The sequence below is a fragment of the Myxine glutinosa genome, chromosome 6 (assembly GCF_964187855.1).
Source record: "Myxine glutinosa chromosome 6, kmMyxGlut1.1, whole genome shotgun sequence".
Lineage (NCBI taxonomy): Eukaryota > Metazoa > Chordata > Myxini > Myxiniformes > Myxinidae > Myxine > Myxine glutinosa.
In genome coordinates this window covers 12,042,632-12,068,420 of record NC_136266.1, presented here as the reverse complement: position 1 = coordinate 12,068,420, position 25,789 = coordinate 12,042,632, and the positions used below count along the sequence as shown (strand labels likewise).

Sequence of the window (25,789 nt, the reverse complement as noted above, 5' to 3'; positions counted from 1 at the left end):
ATTGTGGGTGTGAGTCTGTTAGTTAGTACACAACGCAGTAGGTGGGACATATCTAGTGTTTAAAACTGTCACACACAGGGTGTTAGGTTAAATGTAGAGGGAAACCACACCTAAGTGTCACACTAAGTTAAAAAGTAGTCCTGACCCTTGCATCAAAACCGGTCGTACTCACTTGTGTGGGTTCGGCTCGGGAACGAGCCTGGCGAAGGAGGGGCGCAGTGTTGCAGTTTTGAGAGTGTCCATATAACATCATTAAAGGTTAAAGTTTTGCCCCCATAGTTAGTCCACAAGCAACACGTAGGACCATTAGAACATTAGTTATGTCATAGTATGTGAGGATAAGGCCATTTCCCTAGTATCATCTGCGTTGTGTAAAAGAAATAAGATAGGCCCCGTTCATTTTGCCTCCACCCTCCAAATCTACCTTGTTGGGAAGAATCCATCCCGCGCCCCATTTTGGCTCTGGCACCTCGCATTAGGATGCTCACTAGTCAAGGGACACGAGGTAGGCCCGAGAGAGGGAGGAGCACGGCGTCGAGGTTGAAGCGGGGGAGACAGCAACGGTAAGAGCCATAACCAATCAGGGCTCGGGTGACATGGCGTGAGGGGCGTGGTAATGGCGTGCCTATATAAGCGCAAGCACAAAGCCCTTGGGAGGACCCGTGCGAAAGAATCGTTGTATGAGGACTCGTGCAAAAGAATCGTTGTAGGAGGACTCGTGCAGGAGGACTCGTGCGGAAGAATCGTTGCAACAGGACTGTCAGAGGACTTGCATGATTTGCGCATGATAAAGGACTTGTTGGGAGAGCGCACTGTAAGAGGGACTTGCACGATTGCGCTTTGTATGAGGACGTATGCGACAGGACTGCGTTGTGTAAAAGCGGAGCTTTGCTATTGAACTTGCATTGGGAGCGCCTATGAACTGGTATTGGGGCCACATATAGCGCCGGTTCATCTATTACGTACGCGACCGTGGTCGCAAGTAACCGCCCAGCCAGCCTTACCTTTCGCCCCGTAATTGTCCGATCCGCGGGGAGCTTCTTCCGCCCTGACCATCTTCATCGCGGTGCGAGTCGGGGACCGGAGTGAACTGCCTGGACGCCATCATCCCTGACCATCGCCCCGTTCATCTACAACCCCGTGTGAGTGTGTCTGAGTGTGAAACTGGTCCGTGTCCTGGGATAAGTATAAGACTGTATAAGGCTGCACTGGGTATTCTTATTCTTCTCATTGTACATAGTGTAATAAACCAATTGTTATTCCTTGTTTCTTCCTGATTCGACCGTATCAGTGATTTCCTCTATTGGGTAAGCGTGGCACGATCAGAACCGCTCGGATCAGGTTTAGTCATTGATAACGGCTCGGGTCACGGTTCGCTATCGCTCGGCGTTTCCACCTACAACCGTGATTCGGGCGGGCTTATTTCCTTGCTTCCTAGGCGGCGTTGGTACTTAGGAAATAGGAATTCGGCCTACAACCCTATTTAACGCCGCCCGGAAGGAACGTCATAGCCCCGGATCCCGTCGGCTAGTCAAAGACAAGGGGACTGATCCCCCCTTGGTAAGGGGAAAGGCCGACGAGGAGATCCGCAACAATATGTTCTACGTGTTAGCTCTTTTATGAGCCTCGACCAAGAATCCCCCCCCCAAAAAAAAAAGCTAAATGCAGATGTGGATTGGAAAATGTAAAATCCGAGGACAATTAATGCATAGTACAATGACTAGAAGATAGACATGCATTGTAAAACCTCGACATAATAGAAAAAAAACAACAACATGAGTCAATGGTGTCAAAACAGAATCTCAAAATGGTAGCACATATTTTACAAATGCAAAATGAGATTGTTGGACAATTAATTATAAACACGTGTTCTCTACCTCTACAGCAAAACATGTGATTTGCTTTGTTGTGTTTGTGCATCGACTTATAATTGGGAGATAGAAAGAGTGAATGAAATGATTTCACAAGGAAGATGCAGGTAATAATAGTTTGTCTGTCAGTAAAGAATGCACGTATCCACATTTAAACCGGAAGTAATGTGGTCTGTGCAAAGCGTGTGCCTCTGGCTCGGTGAGGTTTACTGCACGAGATTCACCAGCTCCAGGCAAACGCGGTGACCGGAGGCCGCGGCAAAGTGCACTGCGGTGTAACCCTCATGATCCTGGATGGCAGGATCGGCCTCTTTCCTCAGCACATGCTCAAGGCACCTAGGCACATGAACGAGAGAAACCACTCAACATGCACAACAAGTCGATGTGACTTTCCACATAAGATCTGCAAACTCAGAAATTGGAGTTAGTGCAAAGTACATAATCAATTGTGGTACTGGTTCTTTAATGGTATAAATTAACAATGTTCCTGCGTAGCCTTATATAATGCAAGATCTGTTGTGCTACATAATGATCGTTTTAAGGCCATTTTCCCCGCTAGAGCGGGGGTTAGCCTTGCGGGCCCCATGACAATCATGGTTCCCTGTTTGAGGCAATGTTTTTATGGCCGGATGCCCTTCCTGACGCCAAACCTTGGTCACGCTCTTACGATGCGCAGGGATACGGTGCACCTATTCTAAACCGGGGTACACACCGGGATCATTCATCCCAGCAAGCTGGTACTCAATTTGCCGACCTCGGAAGGATGACATAATTTACCGACCTCGGAAGGTGACATTTCACCTACATAAGGTGAAACTATTCCAGGAACAGACAGCTTGGAGAGGAAAAAGCAAAATAAGTGTGGCAAAGTGAAAGTGTTCCATTTAGCTAATAACCAGGCAGCAAGGCAGGTAGTGGTGTACACCATAAAAGAGCCATGGATATATAGTGGTGCACACCGTAAGAAAGCCGTAGATTTATAGCGCTGTGCACCATAAGAAAGCAGTGGATTTATAGCAGTGTGCACCATAAGAAAGCAGTGGATTTACAGCGGTGTGCACCATAAGAAAGCAGTAGATTTATAGCGGTGTGCACCATAAGAAAGCTGTGGATTTATAGAGGTGAACACCACAAGAAAGCCGTGGATTTATAGAGGTGTACACAAGAGAGTCATAGATTTATAGCGGTGTACACAAGAGAGTCGTGGATTTATAGCGGTGTACACAAGAGAGTCGTGGATTCATAGCGGTGTACACAAGAGAGTTGTGGATTTATAGCAGTGTACACAAGAGAATCGTGGATATATAGCGGTGTACACAAGAGAGTCGTGGATATATAGCGGTGTACACAAGAGAGTCGTGGATTTATAGCGGTATTCACAAGAGTCGTGGATTTATAGCGGTGTACACAAGAGAATCGTGGATATATAGCGGTGTACACAAGAGTCGTGGATTTATAGCGGTGTACACAAGAGTCGTGGATTTATAGCGGTGTACACAAGAGAGCCGTGGATTTATAGCGGGGTACACAAGAGAGTCGTGGATTTATAGAGGTGTACACCAGAGTCATGGATATATAGCGGTGTACACAAGAGTCGTGGATTTATAGCGGTGTACACAAGAGAGCCGTGGATTTATAGCAGTGCACACAAGAGTCGTGGATTTATAGAGGTGTACACAAGAGAGTCGTGGCTATATCGCGGTGTACACAAGAGACCCGTGGATTTATAGCGGTGTACACAAGAGAGTCGTGGATTTATAGCGGTGTACACAAGAGCCGTGGATTTATAGCGGTGTACACAAGAGTCGTGGATTTCAAGCGGTGTACACAAGAGAGCCGTGAATTTGTAGCTGTGTACACAAGAGAGTCGTGGATTTATAGTGGTGTGCACAAGAGAGCCGTGAATTTATGGACGTGTACACAAGAAAGACGTGAATTTATAGAGGTGTACACAAGTCGTGGATTTGTAGCGGTGTACACAAGAGTCGTGGATTTATAGCGGTGTACACAAGAGGTGAATTTGAGGTGAAGGTGGGAGTGTATCAGGGGTCGGTACTAAGTCCACTACTATTTGTAGCTGTGATGGAGGTGCTGGCTCAGAACGTAAAGGAGGGTTTACCGTGGAAGTTGTTGTATGCAGATGATCCGGTGTTGATTGCGGAAAGTATGGATGGACTGAAGGAAAAGATGAACAAGTGGAAGGAATGTATGGAGACAAAAGGTCTGAAGGTGAATATAGGAAAGACGAAGGTGATGGCAAGTGGTAAAGCATGTGGTGAGGTGGAAAGAACTGGGAAGTGGCCATGTGCTGTGTGCAGGAAGGGTGTCGGAGTGAACTCCATTCAATGTACAATGTGCGCTGAGTGGGTTCATCAAAAATGTAGTGGTCTGAGAGGGTCATTAACCAGTGTGGCAGCTACATTCAAATGTAAGGTGTGCACAGAGGGAGCTGCAGATGGAGGAAATGTTGAGTTGGATCTTGGAGACGGCGTGAAGCTGGAAAGTGTGAAAACATTTTGCTACCTCGGAGACATGCTGAATGGAGAAGGTGGATCAGACTCGGCAACGGTTGCAAGAGTGAGATGTGCATGGAAGAAGTTTCGGGAACTGAGTGGCGTGCTGATGAGGACGGGAGTGTCGTTGAAGCTGAAGGGAAAGGTGTATGCTGCATGTGTGAGAAGTGTTATGATTTATGGGAGCGAGACATGGGTAATGAACGTAGAGCAGCAACGAAGGCTGGAAAGGGTGGAAATGCGAATGGTTCGGTGGATGTGCGGAGTATCGTTGAGAGAGAGGAAGACAAATGATGAATTGCGAAAGATGATGGGAATAGAGCCTGTGATTGATGCTGTGAAGAGGAACAGGTTGAGATGGTTTGGTCATGTGTTGAGGAAGGATGAAAGTGACTGGTTGAGAAGAGTGATGGAAATGAATGTAGAAGGAAGTAGAGGACGGGGAAGACCGAGAAAGACTTGGCTAAAGATGGTGGAAGAAGAAATGCGGGCAAGGGGGTTAACAAGGAGAGATGCAGAAAATAGGGCAAAATGGAGAAGATTTTCATGGGGACCGCAAGGCTAACCCCCGCTCTAGCAGGGAAAATGGCCTTAAAATGCATGTTGTTGTTGTTGTTGTTGTACACAAGAGAGTCCTAGATTTATAGTGGTGTACACAAGAGAGTCGTGGATTTATAGCGGTGTACACAAGAGAGTCGTGGATTTATAGTGGTGTACACAAGAGAGTCGTGGATTTTTTAGCGGTGTACACAAGTAGAGAGCTGTGGATTTATAGCGGTGTACACAAGAGAGCCGTGAATTTGTAGCGGTGTACACAAGAGAATTGCGGATTTATAGTGGTGTATACAAGAGAGCCGTGAATTTATAGAGGTGTACACAAGAGAGCCGTGAATTTATAGAGGTGTACACAAGAGTCGTGGATTTGTAGCGGTGTACACAAGAGTCGTGGATTTATAGAGGTGTACACCAGTCGTGGATTTATAGCGGTGTACACAAGAGTCGTGGATTTATAGCGGTGTACACAAGAGTCGTGGATTTATAGTGGTGTACACAAGAGAGTCGTGGATTTATAGCGGTGTACACGAGTAGAGAGTCCTGGATTTATAGCAGTGTACACAAGAGTCGTAGATTTATAGTGGTGTACACAAGAGAGTCGTGGATTTATAGCGGTGTACACAAGAGAGTCGTGGATTTATTGTGGTGTACACAAATAGAGAGCCGTGGATTTATAGCGGTGTACACGAGAGTCGTGGATTTATAGCGGTGTACACAAGTAGAGAGTTGTGGATTTATAGCGGTGTACACAAGAGAGTCGTAGATTTATAGTGGTGTACACAAGAGAGCCGTGGATTTATAGTGGTGTACACAAGAGAGCCGTGGATTTATAGTGGTGTTCGCAAAAATGAGCCATCGATATATGGCGGTGTACACAAGAAGAGAGCCATCGATATATAGCGGTGTACACAAGAAGAGAGCCATCGATATATAGCGGTGTACACAAGAAGAGAGCCATGGATTTATTTATAGTGAACCAAGTAACCCTCCTGCACCATACCACTAAACACAGGTGTGACATGCACAGATCCAATCTACCAATAGGTGCATGATCTCAAAATAAAAAGGTCAAAGGCCCATGAAAGCAGGCATTGAATGTTTGTCTAAAATTACAAAACAAAGCAAAATACTGTTGTTTTCCAGCTTTGCAAGCTCTGAAATCACACAGTGCATAAATTGAAAGTCGCCCAAGAGGCTTTCGGAATCCTGAACAAGTTAATGGAAACGAAATATTGTCGTGTGGCCGCCTTTGATAAAAATCAGACGGTCACAGAAGCCGATTGCGAAGGCCTTAGCTCCCGAGGCGAAAACTCAATGGCGGACTCAAAGACAAAAAGCTATACAAAATTGCACGGGATGGAGGGGCGGCGCAAGAGCCCTGCAGTCTTACCTGTTCTTCTGGGCGTCTCCAATGAATGAATGAATGAATGAATGATCGTTTTAAGGCCATTTTTCCCCGCTAGAGCGGGGGTTAGCCTTGCGGGCCCCATGACAATCATGGTTCCCTGTTTGAGGCAATGTTTTTATGGCCGGATGCCCTTCCTGACGCCAACCCTTGGTCACGCTCTTACGATGCGCAGGGATACAGTGTGCCTATTCTGAATCGGGGTACACACCGTGATCATTCATCCCAGCAAGCTGGTACTCAATTTGCCGACCTCGGAAGGATGACAGGCTGAGTCAACCCCCCTGACGTTAATTCAGCGATCGACCGGGATTCGAACCCAGGATCCTAGGATCCCAAGCCGGCAACCTAACCACGAAGCCAAACGCCAGGCTAAGCCAACACTGAAAACTGCGTTCAGATATATACAGGAAAATAATACAAGGGTTTATTTTACAATGAATAGCGGGACAGGAAAATCACTCGCCGGTAAATAGATGGCCTAATCAGGACGTCCCCACTCACAGATTTCGGATACGGACAAGGGAAAATGAATTAAGGAAAAGAAAACGTTCGTTATGTTCGGGGAAATGTGGTGCGTCCTTATCTGTTTGTCGTCTTGTCCACACGCGGCTCCAAGCTCCGGCGCGAAGAAACCCTTCGTCCGCTCGCACGCTTCACCAGGCCCCGATGCGACTCGCTCCGCTGCACACCACGAGGTCCCGCCCGCTCAGCACCAACACTCGCTCCCTGCACCAACAGCACCGCGAAGGGCCGAGCACCGCTCCAAGCTCTGGAAGCACCGAGAAGGACTGCTCCAAGCACCACGACGAACCGTCACCCAGCACGAAGAAGAGAAGCGCAGAGGCCAAAAGATGTCGTGCAGCGCCAAGATACCAGCGAAGAAAGAGCTGCTAAAATGTCGTGCAGCGTGCCCTTTTATCACCTTGCGTCCAATCTTCTCCAATGTTCCGTTTTGCTGGTGCCCTCTCATTGGCCGAGTGCCTCCCGCACTGATATTGCTCGCCCCTCTCCCTGCCCAGTCAACAGTCCTCCTGGGCGTGGCTCCCAGCCTTGCCACGAGGCTGGTTGCTAGGCCAGCTGGTGGTGTGGCAGGCTGAGGGCCCCATCGGCGGCGCCACGTCCTGGCTTTCTGCCTGTTTTCCACAGTCTTTGTAAGGGAAGGGAATTTAATTACTGTTGCACACTAAGGACCTATCTAAATGTTTATAGGAGTGCGTTGCCATAAGGGACGAAGGAATGATTTCCAGGTCTGACACACAGGGGTTTATCTTAGTCCCTACACTATTTAACACCCGAACATTCTTGTATGTTCACAGGTCTACTCTTATCCCGACAAACCGCCTAAAACACAGAACTTATTACAAGGTAGATTCCCTATCGCGACAGTCGAATACCTACCTATACAGATCTACCTGGCTCTAGATATTCCTCTACCCAAATTCATAACAATACACCAATTAGAGAGAGGTAACAAAATACACCAATTAGAGAGAGGTAACGAAATACACCAATTAGAGAGAGGTGACAGGGCAAGTACAAACTGAAATGAACTTGCTCATGGAAATGGGATAAATCCACACCCGTCCACACGAACCTGCCATCGGCATTAGCAGCAGCAGCGTAATGTAGTGCACTTCGGCCTTTTTCATCGACAGCATTCACATTGGCATTCGCGGCCACGAGTGCCGCCACGCATTGGCAGCTACTGCTGCAGTAATGGAGAGGAGTTCTGCAAGACAGCACATTGTACAGAACTCAGTCGCAGTAAAAGATGCACTGTTTTACTATTTGGAGTCACATGCACCAAAGCCCTCCAATTAAAAAGACGAGAACAAAAAAAACTGCAACTGGACCGGAATGTTTGTCATGAGATTGGGAAGAATTAACTGGGTAGTCAATGATGGAAAAGAACAACAGGAGAAACGAAGCATTTGTGTTTCCCAGGGAATGATGAGGCAGAGGGAAGATGGATGATATACATTGATAGATAAAACTGGGAAGGTTCAATCTTGCCAAACATTAACTTTGGTAGAAAAATTACTGAATTATATTTTAAACCAATCAGTGAGACCCACCTGCCAAACCTGTCTGTCTTGCTTACCAATGCACCCATTGAAAGCAATATATTTAAACATTCCACATTGCTGCAAAAACAAGAACATAAAAGCCATTAAAATGCAAATAATGGTGGAGGGAGGGGAGTGGGTGGCAGCAGCACAATCATAATCAGAAGGAAAAGCAAGGGAAACATTGACATGGCATGCTGAACATGTTCCTTGCAAAACACTAAAGAACACCATCACATCAGAAGGAAAATGAAAAACACTCGTACAAAGCTTACGAAAAAGGTGTTCACACTTACCCTCCAGAAGCAGCAGCGTGGAGACAAGTTCTCCCAAAATCATCTGGGGTGTCTATCTCAAAGCCTGCACATAGCACGTGCTCATTACTAAATGAAGACACGATGCTGTATTTCTGACCTAATGGGATCACACACACAGACAGACACGGCAAAGAAAAATGTAGAGGATTTGTTGACGTCTCAGAGAAAGCCTCAACCAGACCGCATGAACACTATGGGAGGGGTTCAGGTGGAATGACTGGCTGGTGAGAAAGGGACAGAGTGAAAGGCTGGTTTGTGAGAAGTCTGGACTTTGTTTTAAAAGCTCACACACGTGTGGTTAATAAGTGAAGCACCTGATGCCAATACATGAGGGCAACGTGATGGCTCTCTATCATTTGTATATGGCATTACAAACTACAAAACATGTAAAGCACAACATTACTTTTCCCCATCCCAAAATAATAGTGCAAGAGTGAACACATTCACCCAGCGAATGGTCTTTGTTAACGTATATATGAATCAAACAACAAATCGGGACGAACCAGAAAAATAGGAATCACAACTTCATGAGAAAGCAACTTCATACATTTGCAACGTCAGCTTGCAAAGAAACAGGTGGAGACACTCAGGCCAAGATGGGCAGGCTGAGACGCACGGGCCGGGGCCGAAACCCGTGGCCGAGACGCACGGGCCGGGGCTGAGACCCGCGGCCAGTGGCAGAGACACGCAGACGGAGGCCGAGACACGCAGACGGAGACCGAGTCACGCAAAGGGAGGCCGAGACACGCAGACGGAGGCCGAGACACGCAGACGGAGGCCGAGACACGCAGACGGAGGCCGAGACACGCAGACGGAGGCCGAGACACGCAGACGGAGGCCGAGACACGCAAAGGGAGGCCGAGACACGCAAAGGGAGGCCGAGACACGCAAAGGGAGGCCGAGACACGCAAAGGGAGGCCGAGACACGCAAAGGGAGGCCGAGACACGCAAAGGGAGGCCGAGACACGCAAAGAGAGGCCGAGACACGCAGACGGAGACCGAGTCACGCAAAGGGAGGCCGAGACACGCAGACGGAGGCCGAGACACGCAGACGGAGGCCGAGACACGCAGACGGAGGCCGAGACACGCAGACGGAGGCCGAGACACGCAGACGGAGGCCGAGACACGCAGACGGAGGCCGAGACACGCAAAGGGAGGCCGAGACACGCAAAGGGAGGCCGAGACACGCAAAGGGAGGCCGAGACACGCAAAGGGAGGCCGAGACACGCAAAGGGAGGCCGAGACACGCAAAGGGAGGCCGAGACACGCAAAGGGAGGCCGAGACACGCAAAGGGAGGCCGAGACACGCAAAGGGAGGCCGAGACACGCAAAGGGAGGCCGACACGCATAGAGAGGCCGACACACGCAAAGGGAGGCCGACACACGCAAAGGGAGGCCGACACACGCAAAGGGAGGCCGACACACGCAAAGGGAGGCCGACACACGCAAAGGGAGGCCGACACGCGCAAAGGGAGGCCGACACGCGCAAAGGGAGGCCGACACGCGCAAAGGGAGGCCGACACGCGCAAAGGGAGGCCGACAAGCGCAAAGGGAGGCCGACACGCGCAAAGGGAGGCCGACACGCGCAAAGGGAGGCCGACACGCGCAAAGGGAGGCCGACACGCGCAAAGGGAGGCCGACACGCGCAAAGGGAGGCCGACACGCGCAAAGGGAGGCCGACACGCGCAAAGGGAGGCCGAGACGCGCAGGCGGAGGCCGAGACGCGCAGGCGGAGGCCGAGACGCGCAGGCGGAGGCCGAGACGCGCAGGCGGAGGCCGAGACGCGCAGGCGGAGGCCGAGACGCGCAGGCGGAGGCCGAGACGCGCAGGCGGAGGCCGAGACGCGCAGGCGGAGGCCGAGACGCGCAGGCGGAGGCCGAGACGCGCAGGCGGAGGCCGAGACGCGCAGGCGGAGGCCGAGACACGCAGGCGGAGGCCGAGACGCGCACGCGGAGGCCGAGACGCGCACGCGGAGGCCGAGACGCGCACGCGGAGGCCGAGACGCGCACGCGGAGGCCGAGACGCGCACGCGGAGGCCGAGACGCGCACGCGGAAGTCCGAGACGCGCACGCGGAGGCCGAGACGCGCACGCGGAGGCCGAGACGCGCACGCGGAGGCCGAGACGCGCACGCGGAGCCCGAGACGCGCACGCGGAGCCCGAGACACGCACGCGGAGCCAGAGACACGCACGCGGAGGCCGAGACGCGTACGCGGAAGTCCGAGACGCGCACGCGGAGGCCGAGACGCGCACGCGGAGGCCGAGACGCGCACGCGGAGGCCGAGACGCGCACGCGGAGGCCGAGACGCGCACGCGGAGGCCGAGACGCGCACGCGGAGGCCGAGACGCGCACGCGGAGCCCGAGACGCGCACGCGGAGCCCGAGACGCGCACGCGGAGCCCGAGACGCGCACGCGGAGCCCGAGACGCGCACGCGGAGCCCGAGACGCGCACGCGGAGCCCGAGACGCGCACGCGGAGGCCGAGACGCGCACGTGGAGGCCGCGACGCGCACGTGGAGGCCGAGGAGCACACGGAGGCCGAGACGCACGCGGAGGCCGAGGCGCACGCGGAGGCCGAGACACGCACGCGGAGGCCGAGACACGCACGCGGAGGCCGAGACACGCACGCGGAGGCCGAGACACGCACGCGGAGGCCGAGACATGCAGGTGGAGGCCGAGGACAAGCAGGTGGAGGCCGAGACACGCAGGCGGAGGCCGAGACACGCAGGCGGAGGCCGAGATGCGCAGGCGGATCCTTGTGCATACCTGCAGACAACAGCTTGCGACAACAATCTGAGAAGCCACTGAGCGCAGCCAAGTGCAGTGGGAACATCCCGTGTACACCACGTCTGTATGAGGACAAGTGGGGGGAATCCATCAGGGTAAATCACCATAAATCCCGACAAATCACATTTACATGAATGGCGAAGAACCAGAGGTTGCTACATTAAGTTATACATCTATACAGTGTTCAGTCGAAAAATAAAATACATTGTTTTTAAGTAAAGCTGCCATAAAGATGTTTTCCCATTCCACGGGTAAACGGCCCGCTGAGACTTGATAAAATTAACAAATTCAGTGAGGAAAGACATCTCTCCAACAACAATTCAAATGCTTTAGACTACATCACAAGTCCACAGCAACATGGCTGCCTACAGAACACATTGCCATCAGAAACAAAGATCCTCTTTCAAATTGTGACATGCACATTTTATTAGTTTTTTTTATTTTTATTTTTATTTTTATTTTTTATTTTTTTTGTATACAAGATCGAGGCTCGTGAAAGAGCTAACATTAATCACACAAAAAGACAAACCGACACACAAAACACAAAAAACAAGGGGAGCGGCAGACAAGATGGGGAGAGAGGGGGAAGGACACAAAAGAGAGGGGGAAGAGGGGGAAGGACACAAACACAACATTTGAGAGCAGGGACATCGGGAGGACTTGGGGGGAGGTGGGAGAGGAATAAAACATATGAACACTGCAAGGACTCTGGGGTGAATTACCGGGGGTAGAAAAGATCAAGGTTTTCAATGGGGGAAGATAAGAGATGGTGCTGAACAGCTGTTTTAAAGACCTGGAGGCAGGAGTGGGATTGAAGGGAGTGGGGGAGTTTGTTCCAGAGGCGGGAGAAAAGGGGAATGAAAGAGTGAAGGTGAGCAGAGAGCCTAGACTTTGGCAGTTTAACCATAAGAGGGTTGCAGGCAGATCTTGTGCGACCTGAAGGAATATTGGGGGGACAGAGCACAGAGAGAGCTGGGGGAGCAAGGCCGGAGAGGAGTCGGTAGAAGACAGAAAGACCACCAACCTGCCTGCGGTGAGTGAGTGAAAGGCCCTCGGTGTTGACTACATCGCAGGAGATTCCAATGATTCTGAAAGCTTTGGCCTCAACAGCGTGAAGCCGAGCAAGGTGTGAGGCAGGAGCACCAGCCCAGAGGAGAGAACAGTATTCCATTGAGCTGCAGATGAAAGCCTTGTATGTGGTGAGGAGCTCAGGTGTGCCAAGGAAGGACTTCGCACGACGGAGGATGCCCAGTCGGCGACTGGCTTTGGAGGCCAGCTTGGAAATGTGGTTTTCCCAAGAAAGATCATGGCAGATAGTGAGACCCAAAAGCTTGAGCGATAGAACTTCTTGGAGAGGATTGTTGAGAAAGTAGATGGGAGGGTTGTCCAGTCGGTCCTTTCGGAGAGACATTGTAAGAGTGTGAGATTTGTCAGGATTGAAAGACATGTTCCACTTGTTTGACCAGTCTGTGATTTTGTCCAGGTCTGCAGAGAGTGAGGAGGCTGCAGACTGCCGATCTGAGGGATGAGGAATGGAGCGACAGAGAGTAGAGTCGTCAGCAAAGAGATAGAGAGGATTTTCAAGAGAGTCAGAGAGATCATTGATGAAGACCAGAAAAAGCACAGGGCCCAGAACACTACCTTGGGGAACTCCAGCCTGAACAGGTAGAGGAGATGAGAGAAACCCATTCAGGGCCACACGTTGACTACGACCAGAGAGGAAGTCCGCCAGCCATGCGTGGAGATTTCCATGGATACCAAAGGAGGAGAGTTTGGTGAGCAGAGCAGGGTGCCAGACCGTATCGAAGGCACGTGAAATGTCAAGGGAGACAGCTCTAATTTCCTGTTTGGCGTTGAGGACCTCCATCCATTGTTGAGAAAGCAGAAGCAGCATGTCCAGAGTAGAGTGACCAGGTCTGAAACCAAATTGATGATCAGAGATCAAGCCATTGGAGAAGAGGAAATATTTCATATCTGAAGCAATGATGGATTCCATGACTTTGCTGATAATTGGGAGAAGGCTGATTGGTCTGTAGTTGCTGGGATCTGTTTTTGCACCTTTTTTGTGCAAACCAGTGATGTTGGCTGATTTCCAAGCAGATGGCAGATGACCTTGAGCAAAAGAGAGGGTGAAGAGAACAGAAAGAGGGAGTGAAAGAGCAGAAGAACATGATTTTAGGACCCGTGGGCTGATGCCGTCAGGACCAGTTGCAGAATCAGAGTCGAGGGTTGACAGAAACTTTTCCACCTTGTCAGGAGGAAAGGACACAGAGTCCAGGAGCAGCTGGGTACGACTGGGTACGGTGGGTACAGAGAGGGATGGGTTTGGGACACAAGATTTAGAGGCAAACACAGAGTTGAGGCATTCAGCTTTTTCACGTGCGGAGTCAGCCGTTAAGCCGTTTGAGGTGAGGGAGGGGATGGAGGGGGAACAAACACCAGAAACAGATTTGACCAGATGCCACCAGGATTTGGAAGAGGGAGACAGATAAGAGAGTTCGGTCTTGAGAATGGTGAGATATTGTTTCCTGGCTCTCCTGAGGGTGGACACACACTTGTTTCGGGCTTTGTGAAAGGAAATGAGATTTCCTTCCGTTGGATTTGCTTTCCAGGAGACGAAAGCAAGTTGTTTCAGGGCAACAGCCTCACCACAAGATTCCGTGTACCATGGAAGGGAGGAAGGGTATGACAACTGAAGACGAGATGGTATAAATCTGTGCATGAGAGAGAGCAATTTACTTTGAAAGAATTCCCAGGATGAGTTGATGTCAGAGGCGGTAGAGATGGGAGACCAGTCCAGATGATTGATGGCTGCTTGAAGACCGTGCCAGTTGGCCTGAGTGAAATGCCAGACTCGTCGACGCTGAGGAGGCTCTCTGAGAATGGTCAGAGAGATGTCCACTTTGTCAAGCACATGATCAGATGAGCCGATTGGAGCAGAAGAAGAGCAGCAGACATTTTCAGGGAAGTTTGTCATAACCAAATCCAGAAGAGAAGATGCTCCGTTGACTGAGATCCGGGTCAGGAAATTGACAGATTGTGTCAGTCCCAGTGAGTCGCAGAAGTCCTTTGCTGAAGAGCCATGGCTGGTGAGAGAGGTACCCACACCCAGCCAACTGGCATGGTGACAATTGAAATCACCACATATGAGGAAGAGAGAGTTGGGATGGGTCGATAGAAGTTGGTCCATATTATCAGACAGTGAGATGTAGATGGAGTCATCGCTGTTTAGTGGACGGTACAACACACATATGAACAAAAGGTGGGAGCGAAGGGGAAGCCGTAGCCAAAGGTATTCCTGGGGGTGAGGTGGAGAGAGGGCAGTGGAGGGCGAGTGAGGAAGAGAGTTTTTTATAAAGATAGCAACCCCACCTCCAGGACAAGGCTCAGGTCTATCATACCGGAGAAGGGAGTAACCTGGGAGAGATACCAAGGCATCAGAGACATCATGAAGGAGGAAAGTTTCTGTTAAGCAGATCACATCTGGTTTGTCAGAAGCAACCTGTATGGAGAGGTCAGTCAAGTTTGAGCGAAGGCCCCGGATGTTTGAGGTCCATACCGTTAATGAAGAAGGGGGAGCATCGGGTCCAGAACAGGGGGGGGGGAGGGGTAGGGTAAGATGTGGAAGAGGAGGAAGAGGTAGGGAGAGCTGTTGAAGGTGTGTCAGAGATTTCAGAGATTTCAGAATAGCTTGGAGAAAGGGAAGAATGGGGCGGACAAAAGGTTTGATGGAGATTGGGTGAGGCACAGTGAGGTGTTATTTGAGGAGGGGGAAGAGCGAGGCAGAAGGTTTGGGGAGATGAAGGTGAAAGTTGGAAGGGGGAAGAAGCAGGGAGGATGCTTTGAGGAGGAGGGGTGAGAGGGGAGTCTAGGAGGGGAGGAGCGAGGGAGAGTCTCGGAGGGGAGGAGTGTGGGGGGAGTTTAGGAGGGAGGGGAGGGAAGGGGCAAGGGGGGAGATTTGAAAGGGATGGGTGATGGGGAGGATTTGGAGGGGAGGGGTGAGATTGGATTTTGAAAAGTGTACGATTCATGGGAAACGAACATTTTTTGCAAAATGAGTTTGAGACCTTCGAGTCAAAAATACGTTTGAGGACACTGGAGGAGGGGTGGAGTTCTGGATAGTTTAGGGAATGTAGAAAGGAGGAACTGTAAGAGATGGTATTATATATATTTTTTGGAATGAATAGATTTGGTGAGCAAGACGAAAGCATCCTTTTGTCGGAAAAGAAGAAAAGGGTGTTATAATATATGAGAAAATAGTTGTTCAGGGGAGAGATTATACATTTCTAACCGCGTGATCGCGAACGAAGAACGAACGAACAAAAAGAACAACAAATAAACGAATAAGACCTGGGAAGGAAATATTTTTTTTGGGGGGTTTATTTTTATTTTTTTTGTGAGTACAGATATTAAACAAGGAGGTACGGGGTGAACGACTGGTACGAAACAGAGAACGAAAATAATTCTAATTTACTTCTAATTTCCAATAACATACTATTTTTGACGGAATTAAAAACTTTCATTCTAAATTTATCCAAACTTTAGTCAAATAGCAGAGTCTGGTTCTCAGTCACTCATGTCACACACACGCCAACCCTAGTTTTTGTTTAAATTGATATTCAATGGAGTGAGTAGGGATCATAGCGTAGGGATCATAAAGAAGCTTGCTTGGGACTGCTATAGAACCGCATGTAAAATCAGGTTTAGAACAATTGTTCAAACTTTAGTATTAACAACATGTATGTGTGAGGGGTGGTGGGGTGTGAGGGGTGGTGGGGTTGGAGGGGTGGTGGGGTGGGAGGGGTGGTGGGGTGGGAGGGGTGGTGGGGTAGGAGGAGTGGTGGCATGGGAGGGGTGGTGGGGTGGGAGGGGTGGTGGAGTAGGAGGGGGTGAGATGGGAGGGGGAAAGGGTGGGACGAGTCAAATTGACAAAGGATAAAAGAGCAGCAGTTACAAGTGAAGAAAAGAGGTGGTTTGGGATTTGAGGAGTGGTGAGTGACGAGTGGTTGGGACGAGGGCCATATAAAGGATATATTGGGGAGGGAGCCAGAAAGGCGAGATGGCCATAACTTGACGATCTGCGAAACAAACTAAGTGGGGCCACACAACCCTGGTGGTTGTTTTAAATACCTACAATTACTACATTTCAGATGAAGTGAGTTTGAAAGTGTAATTTTTAAAGTTTGAGACCAGTAAACGTTTTGATTATTCGGTTTGCTACATCCAATGCCACTGTAGCAGTTTCTTACTTGGCCGGATCAGCACCGTTAGTGATTAGGGTGTTGATGAGTAGTTCATGCCCGTATCGAGCAGCTATGTGCAAAGGTGTGTTTCCATCCTTATCCTCACAGTCTATTTCTCCTCCTGAATGAAGAAAGACAGCAAAGAGAGATTGGGGGGGGGGGGGGGAAGGGGGGGAGGATATGTGGAAAAACAAGGGGGAAAAATCTTTAAATCTTTATAAAAATACAAGCTTGGTGAGCAGTGCAGGCAAATTCATAAATAAACGACACACCTCAAGGTCTTGCTTCATTTAAACAATATGCATTTGTCCATAGAACATAAAACGAATAAACAATCATTTCACTTGAACACAAAAAAAAAAACAGAAAAAGCTAAAATATCTAAATATACAAAATGGTAGACAACATGAGAATGACAAAACGTACATAGAGTCTGACCCAAACAAACGTGCACCAAAGGTTTATACATGTACGTGTCAGCTTCATACGACGTCACTCCGATTAACATTGTTTGACTTTAACACCATTGATCAAGTCGGGAACCAAGTCGCAACGTTCTGCTTTCAAGTCGTCACGTGGCGACGTCCGATTTTGAGTCGTGTGTGTCAAGCGAACTACTTTCAGTCGCCGTGTAAATGGTTTCACTCCATTGCTTTCGCTCCTCAGCATCAAGCGCATCTCGTTGAAGAAGCAATGGCTTGTTTCAGTGAGGACCGGCCGAGGATGTTCTTCCTCCTATACAACACTCGCAAAAGTACCCGTCGCTTTGCTGGGGATTTAATCAGAAGAAATGTTGTACTTCACAAACATTCGACTCGATTCACTTTACCATTTGCCTGAGGTCATATTCCATCTGCTTGGAGGTCACCTAACGTAACCTTCATCAACGATCCTTGCCGCTTATATATGGCACAAGCAAAAATCACTTCCACTTGGTTGCAGAGCTCAGTGTTGGATGCTTTGGTTTAAACTTCCTCTTAAAATGTGTGAATTGAAACATTTCAACATTTTTGACCAATTCTTACTCGGATTTCTACATCACCGTAATGCATATTATAAAATTGCTTAAAATGTTCTTTCTACGAGAAAAATATGAATTGTAATAACGGAGACAAACGAGTGGCCCTATACCATACACATTTAAATCGAGAGAATTGGGGTCTTCCACCCACCCTCTCCCCCAGATATGCCACCCTGATAGAAACCATAGAGAGAGATAGACATAGAGATAGAGATAGAGGACCGAGGGAGAAAGAGAGAAAGGACAGAGAAAGAGTGAGGAGAGTGAGGAGGGTGAGAAAGAGAGAGGGGAGGAAGGAAGAGGGAGGGGGAGAGGGTGGGAGTGTGAGAGTGGGGGGTGGGAAGGGAAGAAAGAGATGGGGGGGAGGGGGGTGAGAGAGCATGGGAGGGGGGGGGTGGGGGCATGGGAGGGGGGGTGAGAGGGTCAGGAGGGAAGAGGGTGGGGAGGGGAGAGAGTGGAGAGAGTGGAGAGAGGGGAAGAGAGTGGAGAGAGGGGAAGAGAGAGAAAGAGGGGAAAGAGATTGAGGAGAGGGAGAAATAGAGAGGAGAGGAAGAAAGTGGAGTGGGAAGAGGGTGGGGGGGGTGAGACGATTGTGGGGGGGGGGGGGGTTGTGGTGAGAGGGCGGGTATGCGGGTGAGAGGGCGGGGGGGGGGGATGAGAGGGTCAGGGGGGAAGAGGGTGGGGAGAGATAGAGAGAAAGAGAGAGAGACGGCAGCGAGAGAGAGAGAGAAAGAGAGACGGCAGTGAGAGAGAGACTGCAGCGAGAGAGAGAGACGACAGAGAGAGAGAGAGACGACAGAGAGAGAGAGAGAGAGACGACAGAGAGAGAGAGAGAAGACAGAGAGAGAGAGACGACAGAGAGAGAGAGACGACAGAGAGAGAGAGACGACAGAGAGAGAGACGACAGAGAGAGAGACGACAGAGAGAGAGACGACAGAGAGAGAGAGAGACGACAGAGAGAGAGAGAGAGAGAGAGAGAGACGACAGAGAGAGAGAGAGAGACGACAGAGAGAGAGAGAGAGACGACAGAGAGAGAGAGAGACGACAGAGAGAGAGAGAGACGACAGAGAGAGAGAGAGAGAGAGAGACGACAGAGAGAGAGAGAGACGACAGAGAGAGAGAGAGAGAGACGACAGAGAGAGAGAGAGACGACAGAGAGAGAGAGAGACGACAGAGAGAGAGAGAGACGACAGAGAGAGAGAGAGACGACAGAGAGAGAGAGAGACGACAGAGAGAGAGAGAGACGACAGAGAGAGAGAGAGACGACAGAGAGAGAGAGAGACGACAGAGAGAGAGAGAGACGAGAGAGAGAGAGAGAGAGACGACAGAGAGAGAGAGACGACAGAGAGAGAGAGAGACGACAGAGAGAGAGAGAGACGACAGAGAGAGAGAGACGACAGAGAGAGAGAGACGACAGAGAGAGAGACGACAGAGAGAGAGACGACAGAGAGAGAGACGACAGAGAGAGAGACGACAGAGAGAGAGACGACAGAGAGAGAGACGACAGAGAGAGAGACGACAGAGAGAGAGACGACAGAGAGAGAGACGACAGAGAGAGAGACGACAGAGAGAGAGACGACAGAGAGAGAGAGACGACAGAGAGAGAGAGACGAGAGAGACGAGAGAGACAAGAGAGAGAGAGAGAGAGAGAGAGATGACAGAGAGAGAGAGAGAGAGAGAGAGAGAGACGAGAGAGACGAGAGAGACGAGAGAGACGAGAGTGAGAGAGAGAGAGAGAGAGAGAGAGAGAGAGAGAGAGAGAGAGAGAGACTTTAGTCCTTTTATTACAAAAATATAAAAGTAACAATATACACGTTTTGCAATGAAATCAATAATGCCAACAAAAAGAAAAAAGAAAAAGAAAAAGAAGAAGCACCCAATGATCATCAAATAAGAAACAATCAGTCTCTCACAACAGTATTCTAAATTCGTTTTCTTTAACCTCACAAAACCCACCAACGCACCAAGTATCAACAAAGTTTTGAAAATTTCCGGCCTCGTTGGAAAGGGTAAATTCCAGTTTCAATCTTGCTGAGACTAATGCATTCAAACACAACATGATATTGCAGCACTCTATCGGTTTGCCAGATAGTTTGTCTTTTCTTGTCAAATAAACAGCAAGTTTCGCAGTTGCTATTAGGAAACTAAACAGTTTAGATGCAGGATTCTGTTTAGGAGCAAAACCAAAGACGAAATTTCTCAAAGAAAAAGTAACATGCATTTCGTGTGCAATGTAATTCAACCAATGAAACAAAGGAAATAATCGGATACAGTCTATGAATGCATGAAACAAGTCCTCATTGACTGTACAGAAGGGACAACAAACAGATACAGGAGAAAAATGTCTAATAAACGTGTTGGAGGGAACAATCCAGTGGGCCAAACGCCACTGGAGATCACCTGTTCTTTTGGATGTGGGCTCACTATACATGGCTTCCCAGATAGGTTCGGAGGGGGGGTCCTCCGGGTAACAATCCTTTCCATCGGGTAACTCCATTTAACGAAGGGTTCCCTTTTAACAGCTTGAGGCACATCTTGTAGATGCCCTTGCTGTCCATTGTCTGGAAAAGCTTTGACCCATCGCTAACAGGGGGCAAATCGTTTTGAATGGGTTCAACAATCAATTTAGGCACTGTCGGCTCATTTAGATCTTCTTCTGTACCTCGAGTCCAAGTTAGGCCAAGTTGCCGTCCCACCTGAATCATTTTCCTCAAAATTTTTGCAATCATCCTATGGGACCAAATCCCTGTCAGGTCGGCGATTTCACTTACGGATTTCCAACCATACCCTGAGTCATGTCGGAGAGAGAGAGAGAGAGAGAGAGAGAGAGAGAGAGAGAGAGAGAGAGAGAGAGAGAGAGAGAGAGAGAGAGATATGACAGAGAGAGAGAGAGAGAGAGAGAGAGAGATGACAGAGAGAGAGAGAGACGACAGAGGGAGAGAGAGACGACAGAGAGAGAGAGAGACGACAGAGAGAGAGAGAGAGAGACGAGAGAGACGAGAGAGACGAGAGAGACGAGAGAGACGAGAGAGACGAGAGAGAGACGAGAGAGAGACGAGAGAGGGACGAGAGAGAGAGAGAGAGAGAGAGAGAGAGAGGACAGAGAGAGACAGAGACGACAGAGAGAGAGAGAGAGAGAGAGAGAGAGAGAGAGAGATGACAGAGAGAGAGAGAGAGAGAGAGAGACGACAGAGAGAGAGAGAGAGACAGAGAGAGAGAGAGAGAGAGAGAGAGAGAGAGAGAGAGACTTTGACTTTTACATCCTTTTATTACAAAAATATAAAAAAGTATATTTTGTAAAACGTATAAATACAACCATTTCACAAAGCATTTCACAAATCAGAGGTAAAAAAACAAGCAAAACCATTTTAAAGGGAACATTTACATGAAGACTATTAGTACATCAAGAAAGGGAACAGGAAAAAAAAGAAAGAAGTGTTTTGCTCCTCACAAAGAAATCATATCATGCTCGAGGAGTGATCAATCTGTGATCAGCACACCATTTTGCACAGAGCAAAGCGCATTATTCAATGCCCATATACTTTTGAAGATCAATACTTTATCCATATACGTATAGAAACAAAATTCTGTTTTAATCCGGGCAAAAACAATTCCTTTAAAACAGGCCGGGAGGTTATCTGTACATCTCGTCCGATTTTCAATTTGCATTTTCCTCGTGCGATATATTGCTTTCTTTGCCATGGCAATGAGAATGTTTGCTTGGGCCACTTCTATTTGGTGTGTGTTTGAGGCAAAGCAAAAAATGAAAGAATTCAAAGTAAAGTTTAAAGAAAGCTTCATGCACATTTCATGCAGCAAACCAAATAAAGGAATCAAGCATGCACATTCAACATAAGCATGTGACACAGTCTCAAGAGCACCACAGAAGGGACAATGGTCAGATATTTCAGAAGAAAAAACATGCAAGAGCTTATTGGTGGGTAATACCCAATGTGCCAACCTCCACGACAGGTCGGCCGTTTTCTTTGGAATAAGTATGTGATAATAGGCTTTCCAGTTAGGTTGGAAGGGGTATTCTGTAGGCAAGCAATTGTGCCACTTCCTTGACTGCCAAGTTCCTAAGGAGGGCCGGATTGCTTTGACGCAGGCCTCGTATATTGCACGATTTTCCAGACCTGCAGATCCAAAACGTATTTTTGGTAAATATTTTATTATTGTACCAGAATTCATTACAGTGGGGGTGACTTCTAAATTTGGGAAACAGAGGCTTGGCTCACAAACAATTGGGCCATCACCAGTGCGCGGAGATTGCTCCCAGTGGACCTTAACTTTGCGGTATACGCTAAGTATTTCGCATAGCACAGCAGATATTATGCGGTTAGACCGCATGCCAACTTTATTTGCAAGTGCTGCAGCACTTAACCATCTCCTAGTCTCAATCATTAGATCAGCAACGTGATGGACACCATTCTGAACAAAATAATCAATAAAAGAGCGTTCCGTTCTTATTCTTTTGAAGAGAGAGTTGTAGAAAAGAGGCTCTCTGAAAAACATCTCTTGGGTGTAGGAAACATAATCACGGTCGACCATGAAAACACGCCAAGCATTCAAAATTATATTGTAAAATGGTGGAAGCAAGGACAGATCAATACATTTCATGTTCATTAGGAATAGACCAGATGAATAGTCTGGCATGCCGGCTTGACGGAGGAGGAGAGCAGTGGACCTCCAGGCTAGGTCTGATTGACCATAGAGAAGCCGCCAGATTGAGGTGATGCCAAATGCCATAGCCCTGCATACGATGTCCACAAGACCATGCCCGCCTTCCTCTAAGGGAAGATTCAAGATCTCTGGACGAAGCCAATGTTTTCCACTCCAGAAGAAGTTTATTATTGTCTTCTGTATATTCAGCAGAAAACGTTCAGGAGGTGGAATGGCTTTGATTCTGTGCCACAGTATAGATGCTGCTAGGTTGTTTATGACCAGGACCCGGTATGAAAGCAAAGCCAGCAAACCTTTCCATTTCCGCAGCTTTTGTTCGAGAGAGTCAGCGAGACCCTCCCAATTTTTCGCTTGTGTTGCTTCATCACCGATGTAAACACCAAGGTACTTCATTCCGTTGAGGGACCAGGTGAGGTGTTTCGGGAGGACAGGCATAGGGCGCTGGCATGGGCCCATCCACATCGCCTGGCACTTGTTCCAGTTTACCAAAGCTGAAGAAGCTGAACCATACATAATAGTCCAAGCAATCCACTAGTTTCTTGATCTCATCGCTATTATGTACGATGACGCAAATATCGTCAGCATATGCAGAGACTTTCACAGGCCTTGTGAGCAAATTTCTGCATCCGGTTAAGATGCTGTGGACTTTGATTAAAAGAGGCTCAATGGTTAAAGAGTACAGAATATCAGATAAAGGTCATCCCTGACGGATACCCCTTCCAACCTTTACAGGTGAAGTTAGCTCAGAGTTTACTCTGAGTATTGAGGAAATGCCATTACAGAGCAGTTTTACCATGGAAAGAAAAACAGGACCAAATCCAAAACACTCTAGCACCTTGAAAAGATATACATGACTTACACAGTCAAAAGCCTACTCTTGGTCAAGCACAATCAAACCAAGATTGTCATTTTTTATTTTACACACATCCCAAAGATCTCTTAATAAAAAAATGTTATCGTGTATCTGTCGGTTAGGGATACAGAAAGACTGATCACTTTGAATTAACGACTCTAGGAGTGGGGCGATGCGTCAAGCTAGAACTTTAGAAAATATTTTATAATCTGAAGTTAGAAGAGAGATTGGACGCCAATTATCAATGAGCTGAGGGTCTCCTTTCTTGGGTAATAGACTAATGACTGCTCTACGGCAGCTCATCGGCAAGTCACCACAACGTAATGAACTATTAAAGACCTCCAATAGTTCTGGGCCTAATAAGGGCCAAAAGGATTTATAAAACTCTATTGGGAGGCCGTCCAATCCAGGAGATTTACCCGTAGGTAAAGAAGCAAGGGAAAGTGCAAGCTCTTCCAAGGAAAGTAAGGAGCCAAGCTGATCCCTTTGAGCAGCACTTAGCATGGGTAAGTCAGATGTGAAGTAACTTATTGAGCCATCGTCAACATCATTTGCCATAAACAGGTCTGAAAAGAAGTTATAGACCTCCCTCTTTATATTATCTTGTGACGTCACAGTGTTACCAGTTGAGAGCTTCAAGGTTTCAATTTGCCTTTGATTGGTAGTCTTTTTATCAAAATGGAAAAAAAATTTGGTCGGTGCATCTAAATTATATAGCTGATCCATCCGTAGACGGACCATTGCACCTTTTGCTTGGTATTCGACTAGGCTGTTTAGTAGAGTCTTCTTTTCCATAAGCAAATGATTATTTGTTCTATTGGGGCTATTTGCCACATCAGTTTGCAACTTCATTATTTCCTTTTCTAGTGTGAACCTCTCCCTTTTTACACTGAAAGAAGAGAAGTAATTAAACTGTTGGCAAAAGACAGCGATCTGTGCCTTTGCGTAGTCCCACCACAATATCGGGTTATCAAAATTATTCTTTCTTTCTTTGAGGCTAATCCAAAACACTTTGAAAGCTTCACAAAAAGCAGCATTTTCCAGCAACATGACATTGAACTTCCAATATGGACTGCCATGTTGCTGCAGAGCAAGCTTAAAGGACAAGGTTACAGCCAGGTGATCAGAAAAAAGAGAAGGCACGATATCAGATTTCAATATCTTGTCAAGCATTACAGTATTGACATAAATTCTGTCTAACCTGGCTAGTGTGTGCATCTGAGACGTACATCTAGACCAAGTAAACTGCCGTTGCATAGGGTGCTGAATACGCCAGACATCTATTAATCCCGTTGTCTTGATGATTTTCTCCAAAGGTTTGGCAGATCTAGGATGTGGCTCCGCACTGTTTCTATCTAACGCAGGGTCAAGAGTGCAGTTGAAGTCGCCACTCATTATAAAAGAGCAATTTAAGTCAATTGTACTCAGAAGATCCTCTAGCTTTAGAAAGAAGTTGTGCCTTTCAGCATTCTTACAGGGGGCATATATGTTTACAAAAACAAAGATTTGATTATTGGCTGTGAATTGAAGACAAGCCAGATGTCCGGGAATTATTTCATTATATTGAACTTGTGTGAGTGTTAATGAGGAGGAGACAAAGAAAGCAATTCCAGCAGTGAGACAATTGATATCACTGAAGAACCACTGGCCCTTCATTAGCCTTCTCCATTGGGCTTGGCCATTCAGATCTCCATGCGTTTCTTGCAGTAACAAGATATCCAGGTGCAAACGCCGGGTCAGATATTTTACCTGAACTTTGCGTTCTAAACTAACACCACCGTTAATGTTTAGACTGCCAAAACTAACACTCATTCTTTCGGAAAAAGAAAGAAGATAAATAACTAAATAGATCAAAAAACCCATAGGGACCTCATTTACGAAGCTCCTGCCGAGCTTTCTGGATCATTTTTCTTAGCCGGTGCTTCTGAGCATCAGTGAAATTTGGAGTGTCAGGGTTACGCACAATTTCCTTCAATTTAAAAATCAACACCTGAAGATCAGGGAAATGATCTTTCAGTTCAATGTTCCTTTTCCGATAGGAATCTCTCAAAAAGTCCCGAAGCTCGTCATCCGAAGGGCTGTTTACAGCCTTTAGAATCTGAGAGGACTCCTCTTGACCCTCACCATCAGATTCCTCATATGGGGAATCAATTGGTGTTTCAGCTTCCTGACGCACATCACATGATTGCTCAGTTTCAATAAAGTAAACTTCTTCAGGAACGTTTTGTGCCGGAGTCACATTTGAAGCTTCTTCGGGATGCGAGGTGGGGGGCTCCAAGCATGTTTGTGACATGACCACGATGCTCGGTTCATGGATGTCACTCTCCTTTAGTGGATTTGAACTATCCTCTTTTATTCTCTCTGTGCCCTTATTTTCCTCATTTATTCCTTTTTTAGGGGGAGATTTTAAGTGCTTTTCCTCCTCTTGCGATTGAGAGGAGGAAGCTGCACAATGAACGTCCTCGTGTGAGATG

General features: G+C 48.1%; 1 protein-coding gene across 2 annotated transcripts in view; it reads right to left on the bottom strand.

Annotated features, from left to right (window-relative positions):
- The window catches only part of LOC137429591 (serine/threonine-protein phosphatase 6 regulatory ankyrin repeat subunit C), a 237,591-nt gene that overhangs the window by 90,424 nt on the left and 121,378 nt on the right, over positions 1 to 25,789 (bottom strand). For both annotated transcript variants that reach the window (XM_078779599.1, XM_078779598.1), the window contains exons 10-15: positions 16,765 to 16,879; positions 11,495 to 11,577; positions 8,710 to 8,827; positions 8,423 to 8,491; positions 7,942 to 8,076; positions 2,096 to 2,207 (exon numbers count right to left, since the gene is read on the bottom strand). In XM_078779599.1, the coding sequence (XP_078635725.1) occupies positions 2,096 to 2,207; positions 7,942 to 8,076; positions 8,423 to 8,491; positions 8,710 to 8,827; positions 11,495 to 11,577; positions 16,765 to 16,879 (632 nt within the window). The remainder of the gene's footprint in view (positions 1 to 2,095; positions 2,208 to 7,941; positions 8,077 to 8,422; positions 8,492 to 8,709; positions 8,828 to 11,494; positions 11,578 to 16,764; positions 16,880 to 25,789) is intronic.